Source organism: Drosophila innubila, assembly GCF_004354385.1.
Source record: "Drosophila innubila isolate TH190305 chromosome 2R unlocalized genomic scaffold, UK_Dinn_1.0 1_C_2R, whole genome shotgun sequence".
In the NCBI taxonomy this organism is placed as follows: Eukaryota; Metazoa; Arthropoda; class Insecta; order Diptera; family Drosophilidae; genus Drosophila; species Drosophila innubila.
The window spans coordinates 3578670-3598694 of NW_022995374.1; the positions used below are offsets into that span (position 1 = coordinate 3578670).

At 35.6% G+C, this 20025-nt stretch overlaps 4 protein-coding genes across 5 annotated transcripts; 1 reads left to right on the forward strand and 3 right to left on the reverse strand.

The window, feature by feature from the left end:
* Positions 1–1031: 1031 nt before the first annotated feature.
* Positions 1032–13643, reverse strand: LOC117783129 (ceramide-1-phosphate transfer protein). Its single transcript, XM_034620348.1, has 4 exons — positions 13621–13643; positions 1854–2011; positions 1570–1787; positions 1032–1504 (listed from the first exon to the last, which is right to left on the reverse strand). The coding sequence occupies exons 2-4, from the start codon at positions 1991–1993 to the stop codon at positions 1203–1205; spliced, it is 660 nt and encodes a 219-aa protein (XP_034476239.1). The 5' UTR covers positions 1994–2011; positions 13621–13643; the 3' UTR covers positions 1032–1202.
* LOC117783128 (protein lethal(2)k10201) lies at positions 2418–3340 on the forward strand. Its single transcript, XM_034620347.1, has one exon. It carries the CDS (start codon positions 2501–2503, stop codon positions 3176–3178), a length of 678 nt encoding a protein of 225 aa, XP_034476238.1. The 5' UTR covers positions 2418–2500; the 3' UTR covers positions 3179–3340.
* Positions 3175–3742, reverse strand: LOC117783130 (dolichyl-diphosphooligosaccharide--protein glycosyltransferase subunit 4). The gene is made up of 3 exons (XM_034620349.1): positions 3662–3742; positions 3359–3474; positions 3175–3290 (listed from the first exon to the last, which is right to left on the reverse strand). The coding sequence occupies exons 2-3, from the start codon at positions 3457–3459 to the stop codon at positions 3269–3271; spliced, it is 123 nt and encodes a 40-aa protein (XP_034476240.1). The 5' UTR covers positions 3460–3474; positions 3662–3742; the 3' UTR covers positions 3175–3268.
* On the reverse strand, positions 4341–19899 carry LOC117783126 (putative phosphatidate phosphatase). Of its 2 annotated transcripts, none has more exons than XM_034620345.1 (7): positions 19661–19897; positions 15693–16272; positions 8125–8276; positions 7329–7541; positions 5772–5951; positions 5531–5707; positions 4341–4816 (listed from the first exon to the last, which is right to left on the reverse strand). In XM_034620345.1, exons 2-7 carry the CDS (start codon positions 16042–16044, stop codon positions 4703–4705), a joined length of 1188 nt encoding a protein of 395 aa, XP_034476236.1. In that variant the 5' UTR covers positions 16045–16272; positions 19661–19897; the 3' UTR covers positions 4341–4702. The 2 variants fall into 2 exon arrangements, with proteins under 2 accessions (XP_034476236.1, XP_034476237.1); XM_034620346.1 differs by lacking the exon at positions 4341–4816 and adding an exon at positions 5252–5442 and having other exon boundaries at positions 19661–19899.
* Between the last annotated feature and the right edge of the window lie 126 nt (positions 19900–20025).

A 20025-nucleotide genomic window follows, 5' to 3' on the forward strand; every position in this document is an offset into this window, starting at 1 on the left:
TTGCAGATTGCATATGAATTTGTGGTAGCTATCTAAGCATGCTCAGTAAATCTTTCGGCTTTTCTGGGATACCGACAATTATGAGTCTTTGTCTAAATTTGTTCAGATAGCGTATTTTGGCTCAAGAACAACGTCCGGGACACGGTCAAGGTTGTAGAGTCTTATCGCAAACTTTATAAATCCATTGCGTTGAATGCGACGTCATTGATAAGAAGCTTGAAACTATAACTAGCAAAAATATAGTATAATCATTGATTTAGACGAGGGATTCAACCCGAAAAAATAAAGGTTACAGCTTACGGTTTCGGTGCAACAAATCAATTTTAAAACATTTTAAAACATTTTAAATGTTTAGAAGAAATATGACATCAAAATAAAACCTAGACCTAAAAAAATTAATTTTTTTAAGTGAATTTCAAAATACTTGAATGCAGAATGAATTTATATGCCAAATAATGATCAAAATGGCATTCCGCTTGAAAATCAGTTCAGTTTTGATCAAGTTATGACAGTTTGAAGTTGGTCAGTCTTCGGAGTCACTTTACAAGTCAAAATTGTTGTCCAATTTTACATGATTTTTTACAAAAAAAATAAAAGGTCTCAGAATCAAGTTTAAAGTGTTGTTTTATACTAATAACGATATAAGGAGTGAATTAAAAGTGAAAACTTGAGATTTAAAATTTTGAATTTTCAAAATTTCAAAGGGGGGACCCTTACCATCGAAATCGAATCTTGGTCGAAAATAATTAAATTTTCTAAATGAACAAAATTTGAATGCAGAACGAATTAAGAGTCAAAATCATGATCAAAATGACATTCCACTTGAAAATCGGCTCAGTTTTGATAAAGCTATGACAGTTGGAAGTTGGTCAACTCTTTGACCACAACCGTACCGGTACAAACGTTACGGTATTCGGCTCTTGACAGATAATATTCATTTGGTTACGTTTTCAGCTCCGGTACTAAAAATGAAACGGTAAGTTTCGGTTAACGGTTCCGGTTCCGGTTATTCCCTGATTAAGACACTTTGTTCGGTTAATCGTCAAGCTTTAAAAACGTTTAAAACAGATACATATGTAAAACAGGCACAGCCAGTGAACAAGACAATAAATACAATTAATACAAGCATTGGAATGCAGTTAATGGTTAAATAAATAGGCAAAGACACATGTGACATTATAATGACTAATGGATTCTAGATTCTAAGGCAGATTGTGCAGATCGTGTAGTGTATATAGCTCATTCGTGCGATCGTAGGCGATGCGCATGTTCCTCAGCATGCACGGCAGCAACTCCATGGCACGTGCCACATCCACATTGCGGCAGACGCGCTTGAGGAGATCCCCCTTTGTGGGTATCGTAAACATTGCCACTTGGGCTCCCTTACGTATGAGAAATGTATGATGCTTGGCTAATGTATCATTGTAGGCGGACTTGCAGACAGTGTGCGCTTTTTCATTATCAGCCACGCTCTGAAGACGATATAGAAACTCGTAGACGAACTCTGTAACAAAACAAAAGTATGAGATAACAATGACAATCTTATCTTGAGCAAACAGTGCAACCTACCCAAACCACGGTGTAGACGCAATAAGGTGCGACTGCCAGACACGTAACCCTTCTGTTGCAACAGTCTTTCATCCTTTTCATACAGCAACATCGTTTTAATGGTATCAAAGTGTTTCAGTTCATCGACGTCTCTCCGTCGAAGCTCGTATAGAACGTCCAATTTATTGCGTACATCGGAGCTGACAAACGTGAAAACACTCCCCATCAACAGGAAGAACCTTATAAAAAACACAGTTGTTAATTGATTGTCTTAATGGCAAATGGTTGGATTCGAGGTCACTCACTTCATGATTTCCTCATATGCCTCCAGATAGTCTTCCATACGTACGTCGTCTTCATCAAGCAGACTTCTTTCAAATATATTTGCTACTTTTTCAATATCAAAGCAATCTTCTGCCATTACGGAATCGCTGGGAGTTGACATATTTCTAATATTTCCTTCCTTTTGTCCTCTAAATTGCTTTGATTTATATTCTATTTATATTTAGATACTAAAATTCTTAATAGCAGTGCTGCCAACTTGTTTAAATAGTCTTGTCGCAACAGAATTCGGACTGGCAAGCCCATTTTCAAATTTTGTTTAATTACCAAAGAGAATAAAATTTTGCAACATACAATTTTAAAAACTTTTGTTAGAACTTCTCCCCCTGAGGCATAACAAATTTCAAACATTCATAAAAATTATAACCTTGTTTTATCAAATTTAGAATTAAAGCCAAATCTGACGGAGAAAAAGTGGAAATGACACCACTGACGACTGCAGTCGACCTACTGTTTTTGAACTGTTTATCGATGAATCTGCGAACAGTGGGCAACAGCAACACGATAGTCAAGCTATCGTAAGTTTGTTTGATAACTTCGTAGTAAAATCGATAAGCAAATACACCAAGAAAGACTAAAGTTTTGCAAGCCTGTTAATAAAAAGTGCAAAATGCAATTAGAAACAACAACTGGCTTGCTGCTAACAAAGGAAGAACTGAAGAGAATACTCAATGGATTTACCCCCACGTATTTAAAGCCCACCGATCCGCACATTTCTACCACAGATCTGCCAACTTTTAAGAAACTTGGTGTTTTGGTGGACTTGGATGAGATTCCCGATGCAGCCGAAACGAAATCCAAGCAGCACAAAGTGAATGTGAATACAGCACAATCGCAGTCCTATAACTGCATCCAATGTCGACGCCAATTGCCAACTGCCCACCTGTTGGATCTGCACATCACGGAACGGCACGATTTGTACTTTGCAGCGAGCGTGGAGCGCGGAGACAAGCCCATGTTTGCCTGCTACATTGAGGAATGTGGGCTGAAGTTCCAGGGGCCCAGTGAACGCAAGGATCATTGCATTGGCGTGCACATGTTTCCGGCCAACTATCGCTTTGATCAGGAGAATGCCAACAAAATCAAGAATCGCAAGCAGCAAACCGAAGATTCAATGGATGTGGACAATGTATCCAATCCGTCCAAGGCAGCTCAGTTACCCTATATAAAGGCCTTTAGTTTTGGGCATCCCACACAGCGCACATTTAATACACGCAAGGAAAGTGGGCGTGGCAAGGATTTTCTCAATGTGAAAGAAATGCAGGAAGCGCTGAATGAAATGAATTAGTTTTATGTTACCATTTTATTACTTTTACTTTTACTCGAATGTTGCATTGTATTGATAGTTGTATTAATTAATTTGCGGAAATCTTAAAGATCATTTGGTTTTGGTGCTCGATCTGTAATATGAAGAAAATAAACACAAGTTGCATATTGAAATGAGTTTAAATTTGTATTTTTTACTCACTTTCCGGTGTTGGCATTAATATAGTGATAGGCAACGACGAGCAGAAACAGAAATACACCCAAAACGTTCGAGAAAATTGCCAATTGCACGTCCGTAATCATTTTGATGACTGAGAGCTTCAACAAAACATAAAAACATGTTAGAAATATCTTTGGAGCGTGTATGACACGTCATGCGTTTAGAATCTGTCTATTTCCATTAATTCCACACAAATCCATGACGGAATCTGAATCATGACACTTGGCTGGCATTTATGATTAACAATCAAACGCAAAAAACATTAATAATAATGAAATTAATTACCTTTATTTATTTAGAAAGAAAACAAGCCGGCTTTGTTTAGTATTAGAGCTGGAAAACTATCGATGGCACTATTGATATATCGAACATTTACATTTTCGTCACTATCGATATTGAATATTTCAAATTCAGCTATCGATGAAGAGAATGTTTATTGCTTGCACAACACAAGCAAAAGCAAGCAAAATTCACATAAATAAAAATCAATAAATTTGATATATATAATGTCTTTTAACTAAATTTATTTAAACTTAGCAATACCAAACTATCGGACCATAACGAGAGATGAGGTCAAAAACATATTTTAAAACCAAACCAAGGGTGACGTATTTATGTTTCGCAAACACACAAAAGGTGGCGCCACAATGGTGCGACAAACTTGGTGCCCAGAAAAAGGACAATTTTCATTTTAGAAAACTTTAGTAAACTTTAACAGCAGCCCTCGAATTAAGTGAAATTAGAAAACTTTAGTAAACTTTAGCAGCATTCCTCGAATTAAGTGAAATTAAGTCAGCTCAGTATAAACTAAAACATTTATTTATTGAGTAAAAGAGCATCATAGTTAAAATATGTTGATTATACTAATTAATTGCACTCTACTTGTAGTCTTAGACGGTAATTAAAATAACATTATTTTATTTATACAATTTATATAAATACTCATATTTTTGACGAGCTCAATTTTTTTTTGAATATTGCTCGTTCATTTAAACAAAATTTTTAAAATATAACTTAAAAACTCATTTAAAATAATACTTATTGTCGACTTGCTGAAATAGCAAATCGAATATTGTGTGGTCTGAAGGTCACTTTAGTGATTTTATAGTCATCATAATATTATAAGTATTTTTAAATAATGTATTACTATAATTCAGTAAATAAGCTTCACACATATTAAATAGTAAAAAGTAAATACAACTTAAAAACACACGAAAGCTTTGCTTCGTTCCAACCGGATGTATCAAAAGATCCATGTTTTGCCTATAAGTTATGGAATTTGTGTCCTAAACGATTACTAAAGCGGTTATTCGGATTAACAAGGGGTTAATTCGTTGTAATAACTGCTGTCGATTGCGTTTGGCTTATATCTTGAGAGCTCCGAGGCAAGTACGGCTTCGTACGCGTCTCTTTGGGGAATAAATCGGACACATAGTTTGCCTGAAAATTAAGAAAAAAAATAATAAAATAGATTAGAATGATTTAAATGATGGTAAAACTAAAGAAAGCCCCTAAAAGTATACAATGTAGAAAGGAAAAAGGGAGAATAAATTGTCTGTCTTTTATTGTTGAACTGAAAGTTTTTTAGTTTGTGTATTTCTATTACTAAGTATTAGGAAATCATAAATATAACTCCAATAGTAGTATCTAAAAAGTCGTATTATGTCCCATTAAGCTAATGAAGCCAGAAATACTGGCTGCAGATGCCGATTAATTTTGCGATATAAAAGCTGAGATTGCGTGCAACTTGCAACTTGCAACTTGACTTTGCCAGAACATGCAACCAGGTGGCAGGAAGGTGTTGAAGGCAAGTCAGTTAGTTGCACGATACTATTATTATTATTTGACTTTCGAAACTTAAAGAGAAACGCCATGTTGTGTATGTCAATTTACGCAAATATGTTCTTTTAATGTCAAAAGTGGAGTTGACTTTACAATCTCATAGATGAAGTAATAAATCTATGCCTCTGTCTTTGTTTGTTGGCCATGTTAACTCAGTGTCTCTTGGCTTCTTTGGTGGGCCAAACGGTTTGAAAGTTAAACCAATTTTTGGGCAAAAAGTAGCTCTAAAAAGATGATCAATTGATGTTTAAATATGACTATGCAGTGGGCGAATGCGAATGGTTAATTTAAATGTTGATTGAGTGTACTTACCACAACTAAGGCACAAGTTGAACCAATTGCTGAGCCCGCCAACACATCGGACCAATGATGCTTGTAGTCCGAGACGCGACTCAGTGCCGTATACCAGGCGATCATGATGAATAGGAACTGTAGAAAGTGACGCAACAGCTTCCACGTATGCCACGTCATGCGAGATTGCAAATAAAGCTGCAAGTTGCAACATTGTATGTGAATGCAAGGCAAATAACAACAACAGTCAGAGTCAACTTACCGCCACATAGACCATCGTGTAAAAGGTAAAACTGGAGTGTCCACTGGGGAAAGACAAACGCATCTCTTTGATCATGCGAGGCGTTGAGCCATTGCCTATACACCTGAAATCCGTTATGTATCTGCCAAAGTTAATAGGGTTGTCGCACTTGGTACCATCCGGCATTATTGGTTGGCACACCTGAAAATGACAAGCACACACACACACATTCATACAGTTATTGACCTATTGAAAACTGAGCAATAATTTGAGTATGTTCAACATAAGCTGATTTACTTTTGGGGCTAGTCAAAAATGCCCCCCTTTTTTTTTAGATATGTGCAACATGTGCTACAAATTTGCAACTGCTACGCATTTTATGCTCCATTTTGCCGCGCTGTTGCCACACTTCACTAAACAATAGGGCGGCTCTGTGCTGTTTTCTACCCGAAGGGGGAGTCTTGACAAGAACAACAAGCAGGTCCCCCTTTCGCGTAAAGTTGTTGGCAACAAGGCGCCTAGCAAGCGAATTCACGAGGGTCACTTGACAAGTATTCATTTCACTACTTTATTTTATATAAGACAAATGAGTTACAAAAAAATTAATATTTTACTGTTCAATACTATCACAAAATGGAATATCTAAAAAAATGTTATATTTTTTTAAATTTTTATGCCCAGTGCTACAAAGAAACATTTATATTAAATGAGTGAATGAGTCAGGACAAATAGTTTTATATATACTATACTTTACTGTTCTATACTATCTCAAGACGGAATAACTTAAATAGCTATATATATTTTTTAATTTTTATGCCCAGTGCTACAAAGAGACATTTATATTAAATGAGTGAGTTAGTCAGGACAAATAGTTTTATATATATAGATACTTTGCTGTTCTATACTATCTCAATGCGGTATCTCTTAAATAACTTTATATATTTTTTAATTTTTATGCCCAGTGTTACAAAAAAACATTTATTTTAATTGTTTGAGTTAGTCAGGATAGTTTTATATATAAAGACTTTAATTTTTAATAATAAACTAATTTTAATATGTTAGGTATTTTTAATTTTAATAAAAAATTAAATTTAAAATTTACTTCTACTCGAAAACAAAAAGTTTAAATAAATTTGTAATAAAAAATTGTAAAAATCTAATTTAATTTTTACAATTTTGCAAATTATTATCCCTACGGTTCCTGATTTTTATTTTAATTTAAATAAGTTTGCAAACGGCCCTCGCATGCGCAACAGTTCGACAAGCAGTCAGAACGATTTAAATATGCATAAATAAATGAAAATAACGAAAAAAATTGTCATTTGGAGCGAGAATAAACTGGAAATGGCCATAAAGCCCGCCCCACTGCACATGTCAAAGTTGGAATCGGATGCATTTATAAATAGGCCTTCACTTTGACTTGCCACTTCGTGTGTGTCGCTGTCGCATTTGCAGCCAGTTGCATATATGTTGCACATGTTGCATATTAAAATTAATTGGCAATGTCATGTCTAACAGCATTTACTTAGCTTTTTCTTGTTGTATTTTTTTTTAAATTGATATTCGATTACAACTTACCGCTATGAAATGTGGACGCAATCGACCAATCGAATACTTGGCAATATCCGTGGTCATTTGACTGACGGCGGCACCAAAGGCAAAGATGCCAATCTTCTTGTAGCACTCGATCAGCCAATCTGGAATCTCGAATCCCATCAAGACAAATCGACGAGGTGTGCCAGTTCCATTGGCATTCGCATCTCGTGATCGCAGCAACTCCACAATCAGCATCTGTGAATGAGTTCAGATAATATAAAGTCATGTATTAGGTCTGTTATGAGTGGACATATCCATTTCACACCTCGAGAACAACTTCAGTATAACTGGAAAAAGGTATGCAAATATTTAGAACTGCCTTGTGTACAGCATACCCTGTAATTCTTAGAAATTAGGGGCATTATTTTATGACCCACATGTTGCTTTGGATTTTATTTTCAACATCTGGACAACCAGATGACTTGTTTTTCATTGCGTCAGTCTTTAACTGGAGCACATTAAGTGCATCATTGTTTCAGCTTTGAAATGTTTATCAACAACAATTTGTGAACTTGAAATGATTGCGCAATTCAGTGCTTTGGGAGTTGTAATGTGGGAGATGCCAACTGACAGATGCTTGACATGCTTTTTGCTTGGGTGGCCACTTGGGAGCACTGCCAACAGCTTCTCCATCAACTTCGCCCACTCTCAAAAGCCCGCAGATTCACCAAAAGCAATTCAATTCAATTCAATTCAATTCAATTGCATTCAATTCAATTCAAGTCAATTGTACTGCCCGAAAATATATATTTGATTTGTGTTGGAGTTCTTTACTTACCACGCCAATTGGTATAACCAGGCCTATAAAGTACAGCATCCAGTTCCTCACGGTGGACTCCTTAAACGGATGCTTCAACGATTCATCGTCACAGAAAAAGCCACGTTCGTAGGGAGCACCGATTAAGTAGAATATAAGTATAGGAAAACCGGCTGAAAATAAAAAATCAAGTAAAAAATATTAGCAAAAATTGTCTAAAAAATAATAAAAGTTAACAATTTTCTTGTAGTTTGAGCTGTGCAATGATCAGTGAGTAAATGAATGAGGACAAAGAGTTTTATTTATATAGATTGAGAAATATTAGAAAAAACTGTCTAAGAAATAAATAAAAGTTAAGAATTTTATAAAAAAAAACTAGGTCTGATACTTGAAGCTGTGCAATGATCAGTGCGTGAGTGAATGAGGACAAAGAGTTTGTTATACATAGATTGAGAATTAATAAAACTATATTACAAAATAGTAAAGTAATGTAGGTAATTTTTATATTACTTTACTATTTTATAATATAGTTTTATTAATTCTCAATCTCTGTATAAAAAACTCTTTGTCCTCATAAACTTTATATAAGCTCAAAGAATAACTGTTATTTTTCAATATTCTCTAGTTGCAACAGCAACTATTTATCAATATTTTATTAGTAGGTCATTGGGGCTTGTATGGAGTATTATATGGCATTATCTTGAATTTCTCCCCTCTAACAAAAATGAAAATTTGGTATAAATGACACTGTTGACTTATGATAGGTCTAAGCTATTGATAAGATTAGTAGTTGGACGTGTGCGGCGTTGGGAATGGAATGAGAAAAATAGAGAGAGAGGGAGGGAGAGAGAGGGAGGGAGAGGGAGGAAGGGAGTCACATTAAGTATGCCTCCAACTATTTTGGGCTCAACAGCTGCACACAGCAGACAGCGTAGATAGGGGTAGAGAGGAGAGAGAAGAGAGGGGGTCGTCAACAAGTAAATGTTTCCGAAGACACTCTCTCAACATTGTCTAATTAAAAATGCAATGCCATTAATAATAAACTTCATGGCATACAAATTGCGTGGACGCTAGACAAATGGTCGCTTGTGATTGATTGATTGATCAAATGCTGCAACCGCCTCATCAATCAAACACTAGCAACTGCAATAGCCATTGAAAATGTCACTGACACTTGAAATATGTTTGTTTTCAAAGCAGAACACAATTATGACTACACAAGTGCAAGTATCTAATTAAAAGTACATTAAGTTACAATGCCAGCAAATGTCATTACAGCATAGACTCAGTTACAGTTACTCAGTAACAGTTACAGTTACAGTTTGCCTAATTGCCATTGCAATTGCGCGTAGTACCTGCGAGAAAGATTCTCGGCTTTTTCTTGGTCAGCGATGCGTTCTAAATTAGAAAGTCGGAGCCCTTGAAACATTAGCATGAAGCACTGCGAGGGCGGTTCGAGAGGCAATCTAAATCTACGTATTATAAAAGATTTTTAAATCACACGTATTTTAGAAAATTAAGTTCTACAGAAACTGCGTTTGTTTTCAAGGGTATACGACAATTTAGTTAGAAAAACTACAAATAATTATGCATATTAGGGTGTATCGATTATTTTCACACAAAATGGTTAACTAAATTCATAAACAAGGGTCAACACTAAGTTGTTGTCACTAAGAAACCATTGTTCTAAATTCAATTCTTACACTGATAAAAAAAATGTTCTAAAATCAAATTCTCAGAACTAAGATTTTTGGTCTAAAAAAATGCGTCAAGAACATAAAACTTTTAAATTAACAGAGCATTAAGAGACAAAAATCATGTTTTTGAGACAATTGGTTCTATGATTCTATGATATTTAAAAAGTCCTGATGCTAACAAGAGTTTTGATACCAATCTTGTCAGGATCGTACTAAAAACAATAAATATATGCCAATAATACCATATAAAAAATTTAAAAAATACATTCATGAAATGCAGTTTCAAAGAGATTATTGCAATTCTCTTACGAGCGCAATTTATGAAAGGAATGGTAAAGAAGGAATGCATATCTTGTAAGTTGTAAAAAGATACTATAAAAGAGTATCTTCCTTCAGGAAATAAAGCTTTAAAGGTATTATTGCATTAATTTTACGAGGGCAATTCGTACAAGAAATATGATGATCAAAAAGGTGTGTGTATCTTTTAAGCTCTGAAAGGGAAACTTTGTATAAGCTGCTACTTTTTACAGTCATACGCATTTTAGGAAATTAAGAGAGGGCAGTTTGTGTAGTAAATAAAAGAACTTAAATACTTTAGTATCTTTATCTATTAAGCTGCGAAACGTATGCTGATTTTCTTAAGAGATACTTGCTTCATTTGTAGAGTGTATCTACTTCCGATTCTTGTGCATATTTGTAAGTATAACGATGACCCTGAGTGTAAGTGCTCATTAGTTGGTTGCCAACGAAGAGCCGGAATCGGTTGTAATAGCAAAATATCTAAAGTGTCTCAACGACGCAACACTTGAGACAAACGGACTTGAGATCTTTGAGAATTGGTTCAAAATTTTGGTTAATAACTTTCACAATAATGAAAAGGGACATCAAACTGAGCTGGGCAATCTACAAAACCCAGAGGCGACATGGGAAAAGCAAATGTATCTATTCTTTGCGACAGGCAGCTGCAAATGGGAAACAGGTTCGATCTCCCCAAAGACAGTTTGAGCTAAACGTATCTGTGCTGGGAAAGTAATGCCCATTGTTGCCAAGATTAGCGTCATATTACAACAGCAAGTGGTCTTTGTATGCGGGCGGTTAATCCTGCACATACAGTAGCTCCTATCTATAGCATCTCTCCCCTCTCTGCTGGTTGGTTTTATGACTTTTATTTTGTGAAAAAAAAAACAGAAAACGAAAGTATCTATCGGTTATTAAAGAGCCTGGTAATAAAAAAACATAAAAAGAAACTAGATTGAAGCACATTAACTAGGAAAAACCTGAACCATAGGCTAGATTTTAAATTGCATTGTTTTTTGTTTTTTTTTTTTGTTCAAGGGGAGGCCATTAAAACGATGGGACGTGTTATAGAGCTGGTTCTAGAGGGACGGCACAACCTGGGGCGGAAGTGCTTCATTTAAAGGCAGCGAGTGTAACCGAAAAATGTCGCATTTTGATATCATTGAAATGGGTTTGCGTCCATTTGGTGTCAAGTTCGTTTCAATAATACTTAAAGCGATGCCGACGATGGAATTGGAATTGGAAGATTCCCCTTTTCCATATAAACAAATTTGTTTGATAAACAAAGAGGTAAATGCGCTGAGGTAAGTACAACTTCCCTTTCTTCCAGTTGAGACACAAAAGGCAGCCGCTGTTGCCACCGTTCTACGCCACACTCCAAACTTTACTCACTTATCTGTCGTTGAAGTTGTATCTGTAACTGCAACTGCAATCTGTATCTGTATCTGTTGGATGCTGTTGTTGGCTTTTACCTTTCTTTTTGTGGCGCACACTTTCAAGTTATTTGTTGTTATTTACAAACACTTTGTGGGCCACACAAACAGTGCAAGCGGCTCATTAGAAGTATGCATGTATCTTTATCTCAAGTCTTTACTTTAGTTCCAACAATAAGCTGCAACTATACTAAAATCTGATCTCATAGTTTGCTCTGAAAGTCAACTAACAATTGCAGCGGCTAATTAAAAACGTTGACCGTCTGCCAGTTAAATTCTAACAGCATTAATTAAACAAGACGGAAGTTAAATTAAAGACAATTAATGCCAAAGATTTGCACTCTCAACCTCTGTCCAAGTGACAAGCAGACTTCAGTCTTTAAGCTGCAGAAAAAAAGAAGTCTGTCTTCATGCAAAGTCTTCAATCTTTAGCCTTGAGTATGACTGACAGCCTTTAAATTGATTCAGCAAAACAAAGGATACAGCAAACTGGAGCAAAGACACATTCCTTCCACATTATGAGGCAGGTTTGGAAAATCTCTACTTGCAACAATAGATCAGACTCTTTGGGAGGCGACACATTAATTGCACATGTGCAGCAGTACCAGGAATTCCCAGAGCCGGAGACGCCGCAAAGGTGTCTGTTGGTGTCACACAGGTAGTGCCTTCTTGCAACGGCTTTGTGTGTTTTTCGTGTGCTACCCGATAAGTCATGACAGGCCCCGATCACTAAAGAAGAAGAAGATGTACGAGGCATAACCGATAGCTCACAATCAGATGCAGACTCAACCTGCCAGGTAATTACATATTTCCGATGCATTTCGAAATTGTAGCGGAAAACAAGTGCATAGATAGGTGTCGACGAGAGGATACCCTAGGCAACTGACTTATAATTTCAGAGTTTGTTTTGCAATCTTAATGAAACTTTCAGAAAATGAAGAGTATCCAGTAATAGTTAATGTGTCTAATAATACATTTATTATCTCTAAGACTAAACCGCTTATGAATAAAATAAAATAATTAGCTTGAGGTGCATATTATAATTTAAAAATTACACACAAAATACAGTTAGTCAAGTGATTAGTTTGAATAAATATTAAGTTGACATACTATATTTTATTTTGGAAAAAACACATATTTTTGAATATTTTTTCTTTGCAAAATAACGAAGTAGCGAATTTAGAAAAAACATTTAATAATAGTGTTTATTTGTAATGGTGTTTTTTTCTAACTTCATTGTAATTGCTATTGTTTTTTAGAACATGTTAAATTAAAAATTTTTAAGTATTTATTCTTAGCTATGTTGTGTCAAAATGTCAGACTTGTAGGACTTATGGCTTGGGCTGCACAAAGATCAGTCAGTCAATTTGGTCAAATAGTTTTGTATATATAGGTTATGTGAAATTTGTATTTTGTACGACTTATGCCTTAGGCTGCACAATGATCAGTCAGTCAGTCAGGTCAAATAGTTTTGTATATATAGATTATGTGAGTTATATATTTTGTCAAACAACAAATTCTGGTCTAACTAACAATATACCCCATATAATCAGACAGTGTAAGGTATAAAAACGAGAGTCATCAATTGCAGGCTATAGTTGTCTATGTGTTCCTTGCATGTCTCCTCTCAGTACGTGTTTGTTATTGTGCCTCTTTGGGTAGAAAATAAACAAAAATAATGAAAGAAACAATTGGAAAATGACAAGAAACCAAATGCGTTGCATAAATATTTCTTTTTCTACTTAGTTCTTAGTTGTATCAAGAATTCCACTCCACCCACACTCATGCACAATAAATTATTGAAGTGCGTGCACTTTTTTTTTCTATCTTTTATGAGTTTAATGACTCCAACGAGGCCCACCAAAAACTTGAAATCAGATTTTTCCAGCTCGTTCGCATTCAATTAACATCAGACACAGACGATTCAAGTTGAGTTCGGTTCAGACGATTCCGTCGAACAGGGCCTATCGTTAGGTACATACATATGTAGGTGCCATATGAGGCACACCCCTCACGTCTTTAAAGACACAAGCACGAGTGAGTGCTTCAATATCTCAGTATATCACTCTATCAGCAACTTGTGTCAGAACTAATTTCCACACAAATTAGTCGGCAACAAATACAAAAGTCCATCAGATTGAAGAAACAACAAATGCCACAACAATTTTAATAGGTGTTCTACTCTTAAAAGGCCTTACAGATTTTAAATCTGATGTCGGATTCCTATTTTCTTAAAAATTTAAACTAATTGGAATTTATTTGGAAAAACTATTTGGTATTTTTACATATTTGATTAAGTGTGCAGCTGATAGAAGTTTTGTATTTGTTGTTTGGGGCTTCTAATTTATGCAGAGAGCAATTTCACTTTTCTTTGAGCTTACAAATCGATATAACTTTTTAATATCCAATTAGGTAGCGGGTATTATTATTTTGTCAACAAGTAAGTAACGCTTTTATGATCTTAAGGTCAGCTGAATTGAATTGGGTTATCACATAATAGAAAATGCTAATTTAAATTAGGTTATCACATTATATAACCATAGTCGGACTATTATATAACCCAGCAACCATATAAGAATAAAAAGTATTATATTTGCATTTTTATAATCAAGTCATAAACTTTTTATTATTATTTGTATTGATACCTTATCGCTAACTATTCGACCTTGTAATCTTAACAATCTTCCCGCTTAAGAGGAAAGTTACTGATACAATTAGGGGACTTTTTAAACTCGACTATTCCTAAGTTGTTCTCATTTATAATCAGAAAGATAAACATCCGCATTCATAATTTCAGAAGAATGCGAATGATTCATCAAGGATTAAAATTTATAACCTTTTCTCTTCTGCGGGAACCCAAAGCGAAAACTTAAGCTTTACCTAACAATCAAATGAGTCAACCTTTTAAGTTGACTTACCTGATCCAAATCTACAGTTATTTATGTGATTGGCTTGGTGTGAGTGTGAGATTGGGAATGTGTCAGAAGGAACCCAAGTCAATTGACTAGCGTGACATTCATATAAGCACGCATGTATTTTATGTGAGTATAAATAGTAACTGTTTAAATAAGTTAAGGTCGGACAAAAGCTGTAAATAAAGCTTCAGGTCGAGAGCTACAAATATGGCAATATTCGTGTTTGCCTTAGAAAAAACACGGCTATTGTCAATTTTTGCAGTTGTTAACTGGAAAAAAACATATATAGAAACAGGTTGGGTTGGGTGAGTCACATATGGCGACTGATTAGCAAGCAGCTTGTGTAAAGCAAGTTAAGGTATTCGATCCTGTGCAACAATAAAAGAAATTATTTATTAAATGCCAGGCACATATTTTTTTTGATAATATCTAAAGTTCAATTGCATATAATAAGTGTACTAGCAACCTGTTAAGGTGAAGTCAAGAAAACAATTACAGAATATAGTATAGCATTATATGTCACAGAGACATATTTTTTTTGATCATGACTGAAACTCGATTCTTCCAATTGTATTGCATACAAAAAGCTAACCCCCACCCCCTGAACAGGGCGTGTTTGTCTGTTTCTTGGTGACACAGTTTTTAGCCACTGTTGAAATTGTCAAGTAAATAAAGCGCATGCAAATATTGACATAAAGCGCAGGTAAGATAAATATAAAAAAATATAATGGACATTGGTCAGCAGCAAATTGCTTATGTGGGTGTGCAGTGCATTAAAATACCAGCATACAATATTTAAATATTTATTGATAACTTAATTACACTATTGCGATATTAAAGTAATTTAAACAATTGTGGCCATAATATTGATTTTCTATTATGATTAATAACATAGCTATAAATAAATCCCCGACTGATAATTATTTCAAATTGTGATTATCAAAATTTTAACTCGTCGCTAACGTACGCTCAGCTGATTGAGAGCGGTGTACTGAGAGAGAGAGAGAGCGCAAAGCTTTGCTGAGAGCAAGGCCGACGAAACAGACGCACAGTGTGCACACACGCACACAGATGACGAAAATTACATAAAATGCTCAATACGAAAAACAAACATAACAACAAATAGGCGGCAAATGTACATGCATACATAAATAAATCTAATATGTGTGTGAATCTGTGCTTAATTCAGCTTTAAATGTATTATTCAATTACAAGTACAACTGCCAACTGCAATTGGCAACACTTACCGCATAACAAAACCAAAACATCGAAACCAACACGGCATAAAATGCGCTTGTTTGTCTCCATATCTTTATGTTGTTGTTGCTGTTGCTGCTGCTGTTGTTGTTGTTGCTGTGGTTGCTGAGTTCGACTGTTGTTGCCGTTGTGCAGACGCTCTTCAATGCGGGAAGGGGAATTGTTCACGTTGTTATGATTACTATTACTGCTGTGTATTTCCAACGTTGTCTCTGCTGTTTTCAAGTTGCTTCTGTCAACGTGGTTGTTGTTTGTGGCCACGTTAGTGCCTGAATTTGCACTCAACTGACTTTCTGGCCGACGCAGCGGTGTTGTCTCGCTCGCTGACGATTCGTTACTCATTTCCAATTGGTTTTCGTGCTTTTAGGTGAGTTCATGCGTTGCAAAAGCTTACAAAAAGCTCTCCCTCTCTCTCTCACTCTGGCTCTCGTTTGTTCGATTGCCCACTTGGCAATGAACTTGGGCTTAAGCTTTGAAAGCTTTCAGGCAAGTCAGATTGCTCTGTTCACCTTTTTTCTCTCTTTCTTTTTATGTTCCGTTAAATATTTGAAGTTTTTGAATACGTCATTACTGAAAAGGTTTGATAAAAAATATTTAAAAGAAATGTTAAATAATGCGGCGTGTGAGTAATGTGACGGATTCCCTAATGATTAAAAAGACAACCATGACGACGTCACTTGGATGCTCTCAAGCTGTGAATCATGTGTGCTCCTCCTACATCATATATCACCCATTATCTGTCAGTCCGACTCGGATTAATGGTGTTTTCCGGAATTCAATCAATATGAAATTCGCTTAGACAATCAAATACTGGTTCTACTCGATTATCTGTAAAGTATCTGTCCAATTTGAAGGCTAGTTTGATTGTAATGGCGCATAATCATCAAGGTATTCAGTGAGTCGCATTGCGGATCACAACCTATCATTCCACGACTGTGGTTAGCCTAGGTTCTTGGTCAGGGTTCTGCTATAATTTTATGCAATTTTGTTAACTTGTTTGACCATAAAGGGGCGTTGTAATAAGCAGCTTCGTTGAAGCAAAAAGCCAACCAACGGAGTTAGCCAAGAACTGTGATCGCGACTCTTTACTCCACTGAGTTCCACACTTAAATGATCTACGAGTATGATTTGTTTTACAAAAAAGAACCTGAAAGAATTGACATTGTCTACTTCAACTTGCATCAAACTTTCTTGCAGTAATATCTTACAAATATTTATAATGCTAATTGGTCTGGTTGTCAGAGGTAGAGTTGAGGATCTGCCCAAGTTTGGTGTCATTGCTTCCATTTCGTAGGGATCAGATCTTTGAATTACACTCGGCAGCCAAGGAGAATTGCAATCGGAACGACGCTGTTCATTCCAACTGAATGACAAGACCTATTTATAGATAGCAAAACAAGATTCCTTAACAGTCAGTGTTGTCATTTAAGCAGTTTTAAAGTTAGCGGCACTTGGTCTCAAATTTTAGCTACAGCAAACTTTATTTAGGTTTTCTTTAAATTGAACAAAGCGAATTTTCAGAGTTATTAGCGTATATTTGCGATTTGTAAATATTAAAAGAGTAATTTGCATGAGAAGAAGAAAAAAATTCGCAGCTATTTGACAAGATTTCCCGCTAAAAGTGGCTTGCTTTGGCTCAGAACAGTTGGCAACATTTTTACGTAGTTTTTGCCTAGATCCTTGCGTTGCCAACCAGTTTGTTTGTCTTATTTAAATCTCTCTTATGGAGTGTAGAAGATGTTGTAATGACACAACATTGACTTAATTAAAATCTGAAACAAGAGCGATAGTATCTGAGTAAACGTACCGTATTTAATTTGCCTAAATGCTTTAACTGCTGAAATGGCGGTTATTTTTAAATGCGGAAGATATAAAGCCACAATTAAACCTTTAAAATCGCTTTGATTCATCAGCAACAATAACTGTATACTAGACCTTTGTTTACTTTGTTTAAAATTGTCGATCAATTTTACCTACTTATCTTATCGAGTTTGTTGTTTAAGGTACAGTGGTTATTCGGAAATAGAAGATTGTGCTAATTAATATTTTGCGCAAATCGGAATCGAATAAAATTTTTAAAACTAGCCTAAATAACTCTAACTTATAGGAAATTATCTATTTTGAGATCTTTTTTTAAGTATAAGTATCTATTATAATTTGCACTTAATTCGAAAATAAGCACACCCATAAATCTGATTCATTAGAGAGCTAGATTTGCTTTTAAATCTTATCTTTAATTACAAGCATTAACTGTCATTATAAAGTCCGGAAAGTGATTCGCAAACTGAGTAATGGTATAGTTATTATCATTAGGGAGTGTGAGTTTCCATTAAATGTGACAAATTTACACTTAGTTGTTGTGCAATTTGAAAGTAAAGATAATAACTTTTTATTTGTCGTTGTTTATCTTTATAAAAGTAAAGAATTTATCTCTTAGCATCTGTGTCAATTTCTTTGGCATAACAGACATTGTTTTAAAGGACTTTTATTGTCGTTAAATACAATTTCCTGATCACTTTGAACTCAGCGGCAGTTAATCGATTAACTTATGGGGCGGGCAACGACCACAAGCTGCGCTGACCTCGCTCTTGCCACACTCCCCCCTTGCCCTCCTCCTCCTCTCCTCTTATGCAAGCAAGTGTCATTCTGAAGTTGTGTCTTGGTTTTTTTTTTACTGTCGTTTTGTTTCAAAATGCACATGCTGCGAAATAAGGTCAACACGCTGCGTCTGTTTCCCGTTGAGCGGGGGGAAAATGCATATTCAGAATAATAAAATTATAATTGTGCATAAATAACGATAAATGGAATGTAAATAAATTATATATAAACAGCATGAATTGGCGGTCGCGGCGCCAAGCGAAAGTAATTTAAAATAACCAAATAAACATGCTCGAGTGGAGCATACTCGACCAAGCAATACCCAGCACTTGAATGTGAAGTCGACCAGTAAGAAATTATTAACATATGTAAGCATATGAATGGGACATGCCTCCTCTTGTTGCATGCATATACCCTATATTATTTACACTCCCCCTTGGTCTGAGGTATTTAATTTCACGGCCCTTATGGGACTGGCTAAGAGCCACTTCCAGACAGGTTGACGACGACACCGAAACCGTAGTTGGCAACGGAAGGCGGAATGACACCCAAAACCAAACGCGGTCGTTGTACTTATGTAAAATAATTGTTTATTTGTATGTTCTCCAAAATAATAATTATTTACTGCATTGTTTGAGCTACAATCAGCAATTTGATGGCATTCACACGCGCCTGACATTGAAATCCAATACGTTAAGACAACTTGGCCAGGCCGAAACTGAAGCAAAGAAACAAGCGATATTTAACATGAGTTCAGGATACGGATTTAGAATTGGTTTAATTACCGCGAGAGTGCATAGATTTTTATAGGCCATTAAGTAAGGCAAAATCAACAATAAACCAAAGAAAAATCATGATGAGACGCAATTGCTTAACTGTAATGGTAATATCAAAAACGGAGCAAATGATAAGAGCGGTACTGATAAGCCAAATGAATCAAATGCTTTAAGCTGCGCCACAATCACTCAGCAGTTTTCTATTTACTGACCACCTTGACCCTGTCCCAGTGTGTAATACAAACATCCTTTGCTTTGCAAAAATCGATTTTCCGATATGGCCCATATACTGACTATACTATATTTGTGCCAAGAAAAGCAGCTGCCATCCGTTTTAGCTATTTTCCACGCTATGCCTTTTGGAAAATCGTACAATTATATTTGTTAATTTTGTTTGTTTACATTGCAATAAATTCTGTTTCCACAGGTATTTCGAAATCTGACTTTCCTGTCTTCGGGTTTTTGGACTTTGATATTAGAATAGAATCGACAGACCGGTAATATATTTATTATCTGCTGATTGCTCACACACTCACACTAACGCACCTATAAATACATAGTATATTTTGGTACGAATAATTTACCATTGCCAAAAATCAATTGAATTTCAATGTGTGTGTATTAATTTTATCACTTTTGGATATCTTTCCGTTGCTGTTGTTTTAAGCAGATGTGAAATGTTTCGCGGCCACTTTGCAACTTTGTTTACAACGTCACTGCACAAAATAATACTATTTATTTAATTTGTGCATAAACAAATACGAAAACACGAACTCTTCTCTTGTCAAAACCGGCAGCCAAAACAACCGAACGCGTTCACTGTATAAATTGCACTGAATGTAAAGGCAGAGACAGATAAGTCTTTTGACAAGCACACTGTGTGAGAGAGAGCGAGTAAGAGTGAGAGATAATGAGAGAATGTGGGCTTGTGGTGCGCTTGTCAAATGTT